The sequence below is a fragment of the Alosa alosa genome, chromosome 17 (genome assembly GCF_017589495.1).
Source record: "Alosa alosa isolate M-15738 ecotype Scorff River chromosome 17, AALO_Geno_1.1, whole genome shotgun sequence".
In the NCBI taxonomy this organism is placed as follows: Eukaryota; Metazoa; Chordata; class Actinopteri; order Clupeiformes; family Clupeidae; genus Alosa; species Alosa alosa.
In genome coordinates, this window is record NC_063205.1 from 11,608,086 (window position 1) to 11,623,085 (window position 15,000).

The following is a 15,000-nucleotide window of genomic DNA, read 5'->3' on the forward strand; positions in this document are numbered from 1 at the left end:
GTGTGCGGGTAGGCAACAGATTGGAGAGGGTAGCCTACTAAAAAAGAAAATTCGGTTCGATTTGGTTTGATAAAATGGGGCGCGAGATGGAGGACGATATAGGCCTACAATCAAAGTCAGGGCCAGCGGCTAAGAAAAAGAGATAGGCCTACACAACGCCGACGAGGTGAAAATGGGTAACTTTTCGGAGTTATTATACTTAATATTATGCATAGTATTGTTAATGTTTTATGGATTAGCCTTATATCTTAAAAGAGCTGGTAAAAGGGCATTATAAGAACCGTTTAGACTCAGCAACCTTAAAGGTGCCATGTGTAATGTCCGCCAAAAAATCAATTCATACTCCACATTCCATAAAAGATGGGGGCAGTATACCTCCAGAAAGCGAGTTGGTCTACCCTAGAGTAATAACCAAGACACATGTATTGCATTTTGGCTGGCGGTTATGTTGCCCGCATACCGCCTCCCATGGCCGAAACTGGTATTATGACACCTGTCGGGCTGTGGCTAGTAATTTAGCATGCTAATTCAGGTTGATATCTCTGCAGCACTATACCTTGTCATTGTTTTAATGACATCATCGCCCTTATTTCTTCTCATTCTTTTGATGCGTGTAGCTCATTTTTTGGATATTTTTACCTCAATTCTTACACATGGCACCTTTAAAGTACTAATTTGTTAATAAATTATTATTTAAAACCAGTAATAGGCCTAGTATAATTAAAGGCATTTAACATTAGTCAAAATCATAACTTTCTTTTGGGCGGGGGGGGGGTCGGTAATGAATGTCCCAGATTTTCACAAATCAAATGTGGCAACCCTAGCGCCACGTCAGCTGTATGTGTGTGTGTGTGTCTTCTAGCTTTGCACGTTAAGTGAATGATGAATGATCTGAAGACAGTCAGTTTATGATTGCTGTTTGTTTTGGGTGACAGCTGAGAGATGAAAAGACTCACAATAGGAAGAGACTTGTGTCAGCTATCCATGCTAAACACAAAATAAAACCATTCTATCTCTCTTACCCTTTCTCTTTTCACTCATATCTATACCTAACTTTTTATCCACATTATATATATATATATATATATATATATATATATATATATATAACTTTGTCTATCTTCAAGTAAAGTATCATCATAGTAGTTTGCTTGATTGGTGAATGCTCTGCTTTCTTTGCTCAAGGAGATGGGCTTGAGCGTGGAACTGAAGGTGAGACATGCTTTCTGTGAATGACCCCTCTAGTCTGAGCCGTGCCGGTCATAACAGGAGTGACATGGACACATCACGCGGGGCAGCCTCCTGGCACAGCGGCACGGAAATGCCACGCAACACCACGGCACGCCCCCCCCACACACACACACACACACACACTTCTCTTGCCCTTGCCGAGGGTATTCTGTGTGCCGTGAATAAATGATCTGTATCGAGTAACGCGAGAGCCACCAAAAACGAAAATGCACACAGGAAAAAAGAGAATGATAGAGAGAGAGAGAGATGAGAATGGGGGGGGGTAGAGAAGAAGAATGAAAAGGGCAGCCGAGATTCAATACAGCCAATAGCAAAGTGGCCACCCCGTCTCAGACTAGTAATTATGTTTCTATTAATACCCCAGACATGAGTGTTGTGAGAACTGTCTGACCTTTCTGTGCGTTTCATTTGTCGTCTCACGCAGTATGGCTCGCTTCGGCTGAAAACACACACACACACTCTCACTCTCACACACACTTATATACACAGGCTTTCTCTCTGAAAAAGCCTTCGGCAAAGGTGCTTTCGAAGGAGCTGGCTTAACGGTGTTTGCTTGCACACCCAGAAATCGGTTCACCTTAAACCTTCCGTCCCGTTTAATTATCAGTTGCCATCCCTCATATCAAATATCACAGCCCAGTGGCATCGCTTTTATTAATGTTCCCCACAGTTCCCCCCCATGCATTCATTATAGAGCTTTACCTGCAGCTATACCAGCACAGTAGCTTCACAGAACTATATGCTGTGGTAATATAGTACACATTCTTTATTACATTGCAACTATTACGGTATATATATATAATACAGTATTAAGCACAAACATGAACACAACATATGTATGCTATAGCACTTAGTCTGTACTTGCATACGTCTCACCCTAATTGTGTCTAACTATGAACTGCCATTGTACAGTTACTCTTTTATACTCTATTATTCATGCTGTATCACTGGCAATACAAAACTAAACTAACAACTAAACCATTTCTCCCATGTCTAGGATGGCACTGTTCCATGTCAGTGTTGATAGACCTGAGGTGGAAGGGATGTTGCAGCAGCGTGCTGTTAGGTCTTGTTCTTTGAGGTGCTCTCATGTTACAGCGACAAGTGCTGTCGGATCTTTTGTCCCAATTCTTCCCGATTTGAACAGTACACGTCAACAAGATCTGGCAGACAGATTGGGCCAGACAGCAACACCACTCAAACCATGTAACGTGAAACTCAGGCTTAAAGACACTCACACGTACATGTGCACACACACACACACACACACACACACACACACACACACACACACACGCCCATCACTTCAGCCTGTCAATAGGTTTAGTGTTAACAGACACCAGTAACCGCTAACACACCAAAGTGGTTTAATAACATGACAGCACTATACTGACCAGACCATATCCCCCACCTCCCACCTGGGCACTGGACAAACACAGACTCATAGTGCTGTTAGCGCCTTCTGGCATCGGAATGCTTTTTTGATTCAGTAATAAGCCGGTGGAAATGGCAGTCTCGTTTGCCTGATTCCACCCAAGGTCAACAGCCTATCACGCGGAGAGACGGGGGATAACCTCCACCGAGTAGACGCTCCCCGGCGTGCGCACATGACGTGCAATGTTAATGACAACGTAATGGGAAAGTGTGGTGTGGCGGTAATTTGCCCCGCTGATGGGCTGTCTCAGCAGCAGCCAATGGAGGTGGATTATTCGGAGTCTCGTCTCATCTAGTCTGAAGGTCTGAGATGCAGGTTGAAATGCACAGGGCTTCCTTCAATGCTTATGGGGGCTGTGTTTGTGTGTTTGTTTGGCAGCCATGACATTTTAAGGGTCTGCTTTTTTTAAAACCCAGTGTTTTGTTTATTTGGTATGAGCTCTCTCTCTCTCTCTCTTTCTGAGTCTCTAGCTATTTCTTTACCAAGCTATCAATCTCTCTCCTCCTCTTTCTCACCTTATATTTGTCTCCTCTGTGGAAACAAATAAATAAATAAGAAAACTGCAGGGGTGAAGTTTTCAACCACCAGTCTTTCAGTCTATTTTTTCTGCCACAAACTCCCTCCATTTCACTGTAGAACACAGAGCTAAGAGTGAGAGAAAACAGTGTGTGTGTCTGTGTGTGTGTGTGTGTGAAGGGGGATTGGGGGTAGTGTGTGTCTGTGTGTGTGTGAGAGAGAGAAATGGAGGGGATTGGGGGTAGGGTGTGTGTATGGGGGGCAGGGAGGGGGTTCCAGGCCTGTTCCCATGGCAACAGCCAAGATGAAAATCCTAGCACTGCAAGAGCATTCATTTTCGTAATTGTGGGCCCCTTCTTCCCCCCTAAAACCCAGCATGGACTCAGAGGCCTCCTCGAGAGACAGTGAGAGAGAGAGAGAGAGACTCAGTCACAAACTTCTTTTTATCTTTTTCTCTTGCCTTCTTTTCCCATCTCTCCAAGTGTCTCCACGCCTCCTCCTTCTCCTCTCCAAACAATGATTTAAAAAGACAAATCCCCAAACGACTACTAAGTTTGCTGCACAGCAAACCGCCTCCGTCCCCAGCAAACACACACACACACACACACACACACACACACACACACACACACACACACACCAAATGTGTGAGACAGAGCGGCAGAGTGTCACTGTGAAATTCGCCTGTCACTGATGAGAAGCGCAGTGGAGGTATATGGGCTCTCTGTCCAACTCCCGCCTACCTGCGCTGGCCTCCAGCTACGCTACCAGAGCCCATTATGGGCCAGACACAGACGGAAGGAGATAGATTGAGAGAGGAAGATAGAGTGAGAAAAAAAAGAGTTGTGGAGGAGGGGAAAAAAAGAATGAGTAGGCACATAGGTTTTTCTCCTTTATCTGTCTCCCTCCTGTCCTCCACCTCTTTTTTCAGTCTAACTGTCAGAGGCAAAGAAAAAAGAAAAAAGAAAAGAAAAGCTTGAGGAGATCGTTTAGTCTTCTCTCTTTGCTTCCACACAATGAACTGAAGAGCCCTTTGAGCTGGTTGCCGCTTTTTCGGTGGCACTTTGTCACGGCTGAGGTGTCTGTTCTGGCCTCCGGTTGGACTCATGTCTCATCGTGCCGTGCGTATCTGCTCTCTGCCCATCCTAAAGGCCACGGCCACTTCCCTAGCTCTCTGTCACCTCAAATTCACCACAGAGCCCGATGGGTAAGATGGCTGGGTTGGCATGTTGGAGGGCAAAGGTAGTGTACATGAGGACTGAGGTTATACAAAATGCATGATAACCAAATCCCAATGGAGGCACTTTACCCTGAGAAATGAATGTGCAAGTCCATTGTTTTGTAGCAGCAAGTTGTGCAGTGAACACAGTGTTGTCAGTTGTGCAGTGAACACAGTGCCCCCCCCCCCAAAACTTATTTCTTAAAGATATGGGTCTGTTTAGCATATCCCCGAACTCTTAGTGTGGGTAGGCCTCCATCTGGGTCTATTTGGCTTACATAACTAAAACTGTAGCGCCACTGCAGAAAACGAAATAATAGAAAACAAATGAATAGAAAAACAACATCATTTTCTCGACTTATTGCTATGAATCATGGTGTACACTGGGAGGCACAGCAGTGGCCTTTACTGACATGTGGGCCTGTGTTTCCTTTTATCTGCTACAAAATTGTGCTGTGGTAGCTTAAGTGCGGAGCTATACCCCGTGGAAATGTCAGCTACCTACACTACCACACTGACCTATTTTGGCACATGAAAGCTTCCCGAGCAGCGATGAAAAATGGAGGTGCGGAAAAAAACAGGAGGCGTGTCCTGCTTTTCTGGAGAAAGAAGAAATCCCATGAAATCTATGGATTTGTCCTTTAGGCTGTCATATTGGCGCTGTATTTATAGCAGGGCGAGGGGAAGACACCGGAGACTATTCTCTGGATGTGTAGAGGATTGGTGGCAAGAAAGAACATATGGATGGATGGATGGATGGATGGATGGATTGATGGCTGAGACGGAGGGTTAGAGAGGAAGAGAAAAAGCTGTGAGAGGAGCTGTGTAAAAGAGAGGGATGCTCCCTAGAGAGAGAGAGAGAGAGAGAGAGAGAAGCCCAGGCAGTGGTTTATCAGTGGAGTGTATTTGTGTGTGTGTGTGTGTTTGTTATCATTTGGTGTGCCATCAGTGCTCGTCACAGGGGGAAAATGCACACACAGCAGAGAAGAGATACAGAGGGAGGAGGAGGACGAAGAGGAAAAGAAGAAGGGTGATAGAGAGAGAGAGGGAGAGAGAGAGAGAGGGTGAAGGAAAGGGGGGAAAGAGGAAATGACAGATGGAGAAGAACAGAGGACAGGGAGACTGGGAGAGAGAGAAAGAGAGCCTTACAGAGAGAGGAAGAAAGAGGACAGGATGGAGAGAGAGGGAGATAGTGAGAGACCAAGGATCTATAACAGACACCTTTTCATGGACCAGACAGAGTCTCTCCCTCCCTCCCTCTCTCTCTCTCTCTCTCTCTGGTTTATTTATCTCCTCGTCTCATCCTGTCACTTTCCTCATTCGTTTTCAGAGGTCTGATTCAGAGGTTCTCCCCTAACAGGCGCTGCTCTCTGATCTCTTTTCGATTTAGAGACGGTGAATGACAGCACGGGGCTCTGACACACCATCACCGCCAGACACTGTGAACACACACCTGTCACACGGCAACACGTGAGAGAACGGGAGCAAGTCTGAGACAGATCCAGAGTGTGTGAACGTGTGTGTACGTGTGAGCGTAACTATACACTTGTCTGTGAGTGGGTGTGTGTGTGTGTGTGTGTGTGTGTGTGTGTGTGTGTGTGTGTGTGTGTGTGTGTGTGACAAAGAAAGACAGAGAGAGAGAGAGTGTGTGTGATAAGAGAGTTTGAGTGAGTGAGCGGATGATATAAAATGACCTGGCAATATTTCGGTGACTTTAATGGCATTCAGCGTGTACTCAAACTACAATACACCTTCGGCACTTCAACCTGTCAATCAGAATCAATAGGGGGTAGAAAGCAGGCTGCGCTTGACTGTTGCTCTCAGACAGAGATCTGATATGACAGTCGCTGTTTTCAGCCAAGCTTCTGCTACCGGGACGCATCAGCATAAAATAGCAGCACATCGTTAAAATGTAGATCTAGGCCAACCTGTAACCATTTCTTATTGAAACATTTTCATTTCTGTTTGTCCTGGAGGAATAGCGATTGTGTTCCTCAAATGTGTTTTGTGCTACGTCTATCGACAAAAGCACTGACTGAGAGACTTAAAGTTGACATCTGAAAAGTTTTCTAACTTTTCTTTGGCATGATAGTGAGCTGACAGTAAATGAGTGGGGCGGCGATGGAGAGTAGCCCTGAGAAATGACCCAGATCCCTATGGGCACTGTATGGGTGCCATTGCTACCTCTCCAATACTCAACAGCTGCCCTCAAACAACCACGCACGGTCAGTTATGATGGTCAAAGGTACAGCCATGTTTTTGAGAAACACTGCCCTGATTTGTGGTCATCTGATCAGTGTATCCTGTGGAGACCGACTCGTTGGTTTTGAGGCAGTATACAGGGGCAGCAGGAGGAGTTGGTGATATACTGCTCCTGTTGTGTGGAAGAATGTTGTGTGTGTGTGTGTGTGTGTGTGTGTGTGTGTGTGTGTGTGTATATCTGTATGTGTGTGTGTGTGTGTGTGTGTGTGTGTTTGAGTGTGTGTGTGTGTGTGAGTGTGTGTGTGTGTGTGTGTGTGTGTGTGTGTGTGTGTGTGTGTGTGTGTGTGTGTGTGTGTGTGTGTGTGTGCCCTTGCTTTATAGGAGGTGAACAACAGATTTCCCCCCACTGTTCTGTCCCTACAGCTGATCTCCTGAGCCTGTGAACCCACTCAGAGTCGGCACCAACAGACGATATGCTGGAGGAAAAAAATCAGTTTTCAGTGTTAGCCAGGAAGCAGGTTATTTCCCTAGTCATCAGTTCATAACTTTGAAACCGGTGTGTGCGTGTGTCTGTCTGTGTGTGTGTGTATGTGTGTGTGTGTGTGTGTGTGTTTGTGTGTGCTGTTTTCACACAGAGTATGTGTGTGTGTGTGTGTGTGTGTGTGTGTGTGTGTGTGTGTGTGTGCGTGTGGCGAGATGCAGTTTTCACACACACACAAAAAAACACACACAAAGAGCCAGCCACACTGCTTCCTGAGCGCACAGTAATTGCAGGGCATCACGGGGGCATTTGTTTGTGCTAATCACAGCCATGGCACAGGCCCGTGCTAATTGTGTTTGCGTGGCTGGAAGGCGGAGGTGACTGCGGAGGGGGCTGGCTGGCTGGCTGCTTGGCTGCGTGGTGGTGGTGGGCTGCCTGAGGTCTGAGGGACTTCTCTGCACATCGCTACTGTGGATATGACTGCCAGCTCCCACACAAAACACTGGTAACCCCTCAGCCACACACAAACACACGCGCGCGCACACACACACACACACACACACACTCAAACACAAACACACACACACACACACACACACACACACACACACATGCACATGCTCAAACACAAACACAGACACACACACACACACACACACACACACACATGCTCAAACACACACACACACACACACACACACACACACACACATGCTCAAACACAAACACAAACAAACACACACACACACACACACACACACACACACACACACACACACACACACATGCTCTCTCACACACACACACACACACACACATGCTCAAACACAAACACAGACACACACACACACACACATACACCCCTCCTTTTCAGTGCCGCACAGTCATCTTTCCATTCTATGAACCCTCCCTGCCTGGTTCTATTTTCACCTCATTCACACTCTGTAATAATGTGTCAGATGAATGACAATGAATGGATTCATTGTAAAACATTAACCACATATTTACACGTCAGTTTCACACGCAAATAAATGTTCTGTTCCGCATTAATTGCAATAGCATTAGGAACCATATTAATAAAGGGCCAGATATTTGTTACTTTATCTATGATTCACAATGTAGTCAACTGATTTGAGTTTGAGTATTTATTGTGCATAATTCCTGGTTGATGCAGGATGGTAAGAGATCATTAGAGATCATTTACATAAAAAGGCTATGACACACTGTTACTCAGTCGAGTTCATTTAGTATCTGTGACCTAGTGATGGAAACAGACATTTTCTCTACTGCATCTTACAGTTGTAGTTCTGACACAAGCCGCTAGGGGGCAGAGTTCCAGACCTATATCACTGTGTCGGGAGGATGAGGAGCATGTTTTTACATTCTATTTATCTCCTCCTGGAGAGTGAGTGTCCCTCCCTGAGATAAAGACTTCAGGTAGTAAAATGGGGATATTAAGAGTGGCCCTGTCCCATGATGAAAGTGGCCATATTAAAGGACAAGTCGCTGTCTGGGCGGATGACACACTGAGACTTGTCTCCCTTTAATCCGGCTCACGCTGGGCTAAATGGTTTAATCATATGGCCGCAGATTTTTTTTCTATTTTTTTTTTGTCACTGTTTATTCTGCCGAGGCAGATACATCCCTCTCCTGCGCAGCATACACACACACACACACACACACACACACACACACACACACACACACACACACACACACACACACATACACACACACACACACATATATATCACACCTTGAATTGGGCCCATAAGAACTCTTCTGGAGCTTAGAAAACCTCATTAGCATAGTAGTTGAGTCAGGATGCCATGGCACTCGAACACCCAACGTGTGTGTGTGTGTGTTCCTCCTTAAGCCTTGCGTGAAGTTAAAGCACTGGTGTGAGCCCACTCCCTTGAGGTGGGTTCTGATGCCAGTTCCCCCCCTCTCCCCCACCCACTCCCCTTTACAACCTCTGTGCACTGCCAGCGCTTATGGTGTGGAAATATTAAAAAAGGCAGTCACAAGGCGAGACTGCCCACGCCACCCCCTAACCAGCTCCCTACAGCATACATGCAGGCCATGTGCAATTCAATTAAGGCTGGCGCTACTATGTAACATGTGCCCGGGTCCATTACCCAGAGCTGCTGGGTCATGAAAAGTATGAGTGTGTGTGTGTATGTGAGAGAGAGAGTGTGTGTTTGTGTGTGTGTGTGTGTGTGTGTGTGTGTGTGTGTGTGTGTGTGTGTGTGTGTGTGTGTGTGTGTGTGTGTGTGTGTGTGTGTGTGTGTGTGTGTGTGTGTGTGTGTGTGTGTGTGTGTGTGTGTGTGTGTGTGAAAGAGCGTACGTCACGGGGTCTACACACGTAGCAGTGGCGCGGTGGTATCCCGGCGGTGCCAAGGGGAATTGGTTGGGGGATGGGTGGATGGCATTGATGTAGTGGGCACGGCGCCTATCTCGTTCATTTGCCGCGAGGCGTTGAGTCGGAAGCACTCCCCGGTGGGCCCTAGAGCGCTGGCATCCGGCTGCCGAGCCCCACATCAGCCAAACGCAATGCAAAGGCAGAGTAAAGCCTATATGAAGGCAAGCGGCAGTGGCAGGCCCAGTGCATATGGCCATGTACCATTCCACTGCCCCCAGCTGTTCCAGGGAAGCACTCCTGCCCAGCAAAGCATCCCCACCCACCACTGAATATGCATGCCCACATTACGGCCATGTGGGAGGCAAAGTGTGTGTGTGTGTGTGTGTGTGTGTGTGTGTGTGTGTGTGTGTGTGTGTGTGTGTGTTTACGTGCATGCATGTATGTGCGTATGTGCATGTGTGTGTGTGCAGGTGTTTAGAATTAGAGGTTGATTTACATTTTCTGCACCCCATGATAATTATAAACTATCCTGGATGGGAGCAGAGAGAGGGGGAGAGAGAGAGAGAAAGAGAGAGAGAGAAAAGAGGGAGGGGCACCAGAGTGCCAGAGAGAGATTTCTTCCCCAAAGCAGAGTTGTAGTGACTCCACTGTTCCTCATCTGTCTCTTGGCTATGACAAGAGCGGCAGCCTGAGGGATGAGATAACCTTGGCTGTCCTGAGGAGGATAAAGACATATTTGAGAAACTGGAAGGATTGGGCCATAAAGAGACTATATGAGAACCACACATTTTCTACCTCTCTGTCTCTCGCTCTCTCACTCTCTTTCTCTATCTCTCTCTCTTTCTCTCTCACTTTTGCCATTCTCAAACCTAGTCATTAAAAAAATGACATGAATAAATAAACTTGTATGCCATCTAGGAAATTCATGTGCTATCTTGTAGGCAGGAAATGAATAACCAGTGAACGCCATCTGAACCCCAAATATTGAAATGCTTCCTCATTACCCAAATGACCACTGAATAACACATCTCTACTGGGGTGAAGTTTGAAGAGGGCCTATTCCACACACACTCTGCCACCACTGATAGCAAATGGAGCATGCCTGTCTTGCTTATGACATAACAGCTAGGCCTCTCAAATCATTCCAAGAGATGGGTATGATCAGCTGACTATGTTTCAGTTTTGTTATTTGAGCTGGAAGCCTGTGGCGCGCACACACACACACACACACACACACATCCACGATGTCTGCTGTGAGTTATAAAATTGGACTTAAACCCCGAGGGAGATGAAATGTTTTGCTCTGCCTCCCTCTCTCTCTCTCTCGCCCAGCAGTAGGACCAGAAACATACTTTATCACCCCGACTTGAACCCCGGCTATTTAAGGCGAGTGGAGATACAAAGTCTTAATCAGGCGAAATTAAATCCTTTCTAGTCAGCCCTTTCAGATGGAAACCGTGTCCTTCGGCGTAATTACCTAAAGCAAAGGCTCTTCTCGCTGTCGCCTTTGCAATTAGTGAAATGAAGCGCTGTGCGGACATAGTGCCAGTCCTCGTTCGCACACTGTATGCACTTGACTTGCTCGGCGGTGTAACTACTATCGTCCACTGCACACTTCAGTGTCACAAAAAAAAAATTCAGTGTCACAAAAAAAAAAGTAGGCATTACTGTGAATATATCACCCAAGGGATAATATGGCCTCCAAAATACTTCACCAGTGTAGCATTTATCAGAAATCCAAATTTACACTCATTATTCATTAATTTATAGTTTAAAATAAAATAATAATAAACTGTAATATGATCTACAATGTGGTAAAGGTATAGTACATTCAAAAAGCATGGCGTCTCAACTTAGATTAAAATGTAAAAACATACTCTTCAAAGACTTTCTTGTTAAGCCCCCAAAACAGGCATGGCACCTCATGTTATAATTTAATTAACTGTTGTATAATGCAGTACTTAAGTAATTCAACAGAATTAAGCCATTATTTGATCACACTGTGCAACTAATTAAGGGGTAATGAACTACAGGGTACCACTAACCATTTTTAGGATGACTTGATTTGAAAACAATGACTTTGAGAATAAAAAAAAAAACCTTGTGATCTAATCCAGTAACCATAACAACTGCTACGCTAACTCCACCTCAGGGAATGCTGTGTTTGTTTACAAGGCCTGTCATATCGACAGAGTTTCGCTAGTAAAGTTTGTCATTGTTGTTGCTGTTGTTGTTTCTTCACTCTGCCCTAAATTAACCTCCGATGCCTGCACAGCAGACCCCATTAAAATCGCGGGGGGTGACTAGTGGGGGGGGGTGTGGGGGGTTGGGGTTGGTGGGGGTCCTGAGTGCTACTGAACTGAGACAATGGCCTAATGCCGACAATCCAATTACAACTCATTATCGATTCTCACATTAGTGTCCAGGTGGTCAGGGGATGCTGTGTGTGTGTGTGTGTGTGTGTGACTTGACGCATCCCACCGCTCCACAAACTCTGCACACTCACTCACACACTCACTCAAACACTCCATCCATAAATCACTCACTCCCAAAAACAAAATGGCTACTGACTGTTCTATGTCTCTTTAGCCATTGCTACTTGGTTGAGGTTTGAGTGGGAGATGGAGGGGGGGGGGGTTGAATGTGAAATGTGTGTCCTGAGTCTTAAAAGCTACCCATGAGTCCAGGCAGCTGGGAGGACAGAGGGGGAGTTTTAAAAGCTACCCCCACCTTTCCACGCGCGCACACAGACAGACACACACACACACACACACACACACACACACACACACACCCCTTCTCAAACCCACGTCCCACCCTCTCCCAGCCACTCTCCCCAACAATCCCACTGCCTGACCCTGGGCTTCAAGCACACACACACACACACACACACACACACACACACACACACACACACACACACACACACGTACACCCTGCCTCATGGCAAGCAGGGGGGATGGAATGAGAGAGAGAGAGAAGGGGAGGGAGGACTGATCACTGAGGCGTATAGGGAGGGACGCGACTCCCAGCCTCAAGTGACTGACATTCAGATGGCGACACAACTCTATCACCAGCGCCTTTCTCTCTTTTTCTTCTTCTTCTTCTTCTTCTTCTTCTTCTTCTTCTCCTTCTCCACTTCATTTTGCTCATTTCCTATTACACCCCTCCACTGCCCTCTCTCTCCCTGACTCTGAAGACGTGCTTCAGTAAAATGGATATCAAATTCCTTGCATGAGGAGAGTTGCTTGGGGAATAAACCCATTTTTGATTCTGATCAATGTACTTTCTCATATTTCCTTAATGAACGGGGAAGCTTTTCACCATTGCCTACCCAACGTAAGGAACAGCAGGCTCCCAGCACAATGCATTAAGTAGAGTTCCACCCTGAGTTAAGACGCCACACATCTACAGGTTACTTGCTAATGTAGTACTGTGCGTGTGTGTATGTGTGTGTGTGTGTGTGTGTGTGTGTGTGTGTGTGTGTGTGTGCCTCTGATGGGGAGTGTGTGTGTGTGTGTGTGGGGGCAGGATTGGAGTGCAGCCTTGATAGCACAGCTTGTAATTCTGATGGAATAAAGTCCCCTGTGTGTATGGCCACGTGACTGAGGTGTGTCGGTGAATTCAAAGTGTTGCTCTGGTGAATGGAGGGCCTGCGGACTTGTGCATCTGTGTGTTTACATCTGTGAGACCCGCACTACAGGGAGTCACACATAGGAGCAGTACTGCACCTTCTTTTAACAATTTATCTTGTCTAGTGTGCACGTTGTAGGGTTGTGCTCTGCTCTTAGTCATTCTCTGTCAACACACCAGATAGTTTTGTGTTACTACTGGTTATTTTATGTTAGTGTAGAGTTGTGTGTTATGTATTTATTTAGCAATAAATAAATAAAAATATATATTTTTTTAATCATTTATAAGATTTTCAGGTGAGTCCTGCTTTTGTAATCCAATCAGTCACAGATGTACACAGCCATTGGCATAGTACTTGAGAGCCTCTATTAGATTGTAGTGTATGTGCATATGGAGTATAGATACAATAAAAACAAAAACAATGCTTAAATGTTCTATTTGGTTCCCAATCTACTTCCTCTGCATTAAGATAACATATGGAATGTTAAAACGGAAGCCTTGTGGGGCCAACTATGATGCTGATAATGGAACTCTCTTGAAAGGGTCTATAGATATGGTGGAGTGTGAATGTGAGCAGCCTATAGACTAGTTGAGTGATGAGTGCGATGTGATTGGACATTTAACCTAGTTGTGTGTCTGTGTGGAGTAGTGGTATAGTGTATGTGCTGATGGACAGGGACTGTGCGTGTATAGTGTTTAGTAGTTGTGCATATAGTGCCATATAGCATTTGAGCTGTGAAACCTAGTTTTGTGACAGTAATGTGAAACAGTAGTGTGTAGACTGGTTGTGTGTGTGTGTGTTGTGTGTGTGTGTGTGTGTGTGTGTACCTGTGAGTGGGGCAGCTCTCCTACTCTGCGGCTGTAGGGGTGCCCGCTGTTCGCCGTCGTCGTCATGCGGCTCGCCGTTTGGAGGTTGATGGGCGACGTCTGCAGCGGCTCCGAGCTCGCCGCCTTTTGTCCATTAATGTGTGCGGTCACCATGGAAACGGGAGCCTTCGCCGGCACCACGGAGATGGCTATGCTCTGGCTGCTCGGCTTGATGAGGGAGAGAGGCTTGGCTGTCCCCACAGGACAACTTCTTACAGCCAGCTTCTGTCACAGAGAAGGAACGAGAGAGGGAGAGAGAGAGAGAGAGAGAGAGAGAGTGGGAAAGACACAGAAAAGAAAGAGAAGATTCAGGGTTAGACCAACAGAAAACACAATGCAAAATAACAAGTGGAGTGGAAAGATTAGGGAAAGAACAACAGAGAAAGCAGAGACACAGGGGCTAGAGGCAAGCCACACAAAAAAAAATAACATGTGAAAAATAACAAGTGTCAGCGGTAATGGGCCACGTTTCCATCAGATAACTTGAAGGACACAGAGCGCTCAGCTTCTCTTTTGTATAATCCCTTTTCTCTCCTCATTCATAATCGTTCGGTCTTGTTTCCCTCAGCAGGAGAGCAGTGTGGTCTTTGAAGGGCATCGTGGTTGCTTTTGTGCCTGGTACATTCTCATGTTGCTGTTCATCTGCTCTGCGTGTATTTACACATAATGTCTCACATAAAGTATGAAGAACCGAAACTGAAGAACCGTACCGAAGAACTCTGGCAAGGTTTAGTCTGGCTGTGGTCTTGCCCTGTTACTTTGATGTATTATGCACAACATGGCAAGCTTGAACAGCGTCATTTCAGGGCACTCTATCAGTGAAATATAACTAGCCTTGTGTACACACACTTGCGTCATCTCCTCCCCGTTCAGCAAAGTAATTCCAGGGCTGTATTCGTTTTCAGTTTTGCTTCTGTTTTTCATATATATCTTTTTCATGTTCCTCTGCCTGAGAATCTTTCTTTTTATACCCAGACTCGTGTCTTTCTCATTTGATGTGTAAAATTGGAAATTTAATGATGTTGGATAATAGC

The 15,000-nt window shown here is 45.9% G+C and overlaps 1 protein-coding gene across 7 annotated transcripts in view; it reads right to left on the reverse strand.

Annotated features, from left to right (window-relative positions):
• phf21b (PHD finger protein 21B) overlaps positions 1-15,000 on the reverse strand; it is an 84,286-nt gene that overhangs the window by 13,210 nt on the left and 56,076 nt on the right. For 5 of the 7 annotated variants that reach the window (XM_048267778.1, XM_048267775.1, XM_048267773.1 and 2 more), the window contains one exon: positions 13,928-14,191. In XM_048267778.1, the coding sequence (XP_048123735.1) occupies positions 13,928-14,191 (264 nt within the window). The remainder of the gene's footprint in view (positions 1-13,927; positions 14,192-15,000) is intronic. The other 2 variants (XM_048267774.1, XM_048267779.1) reach the window with 1 other exon arrangement.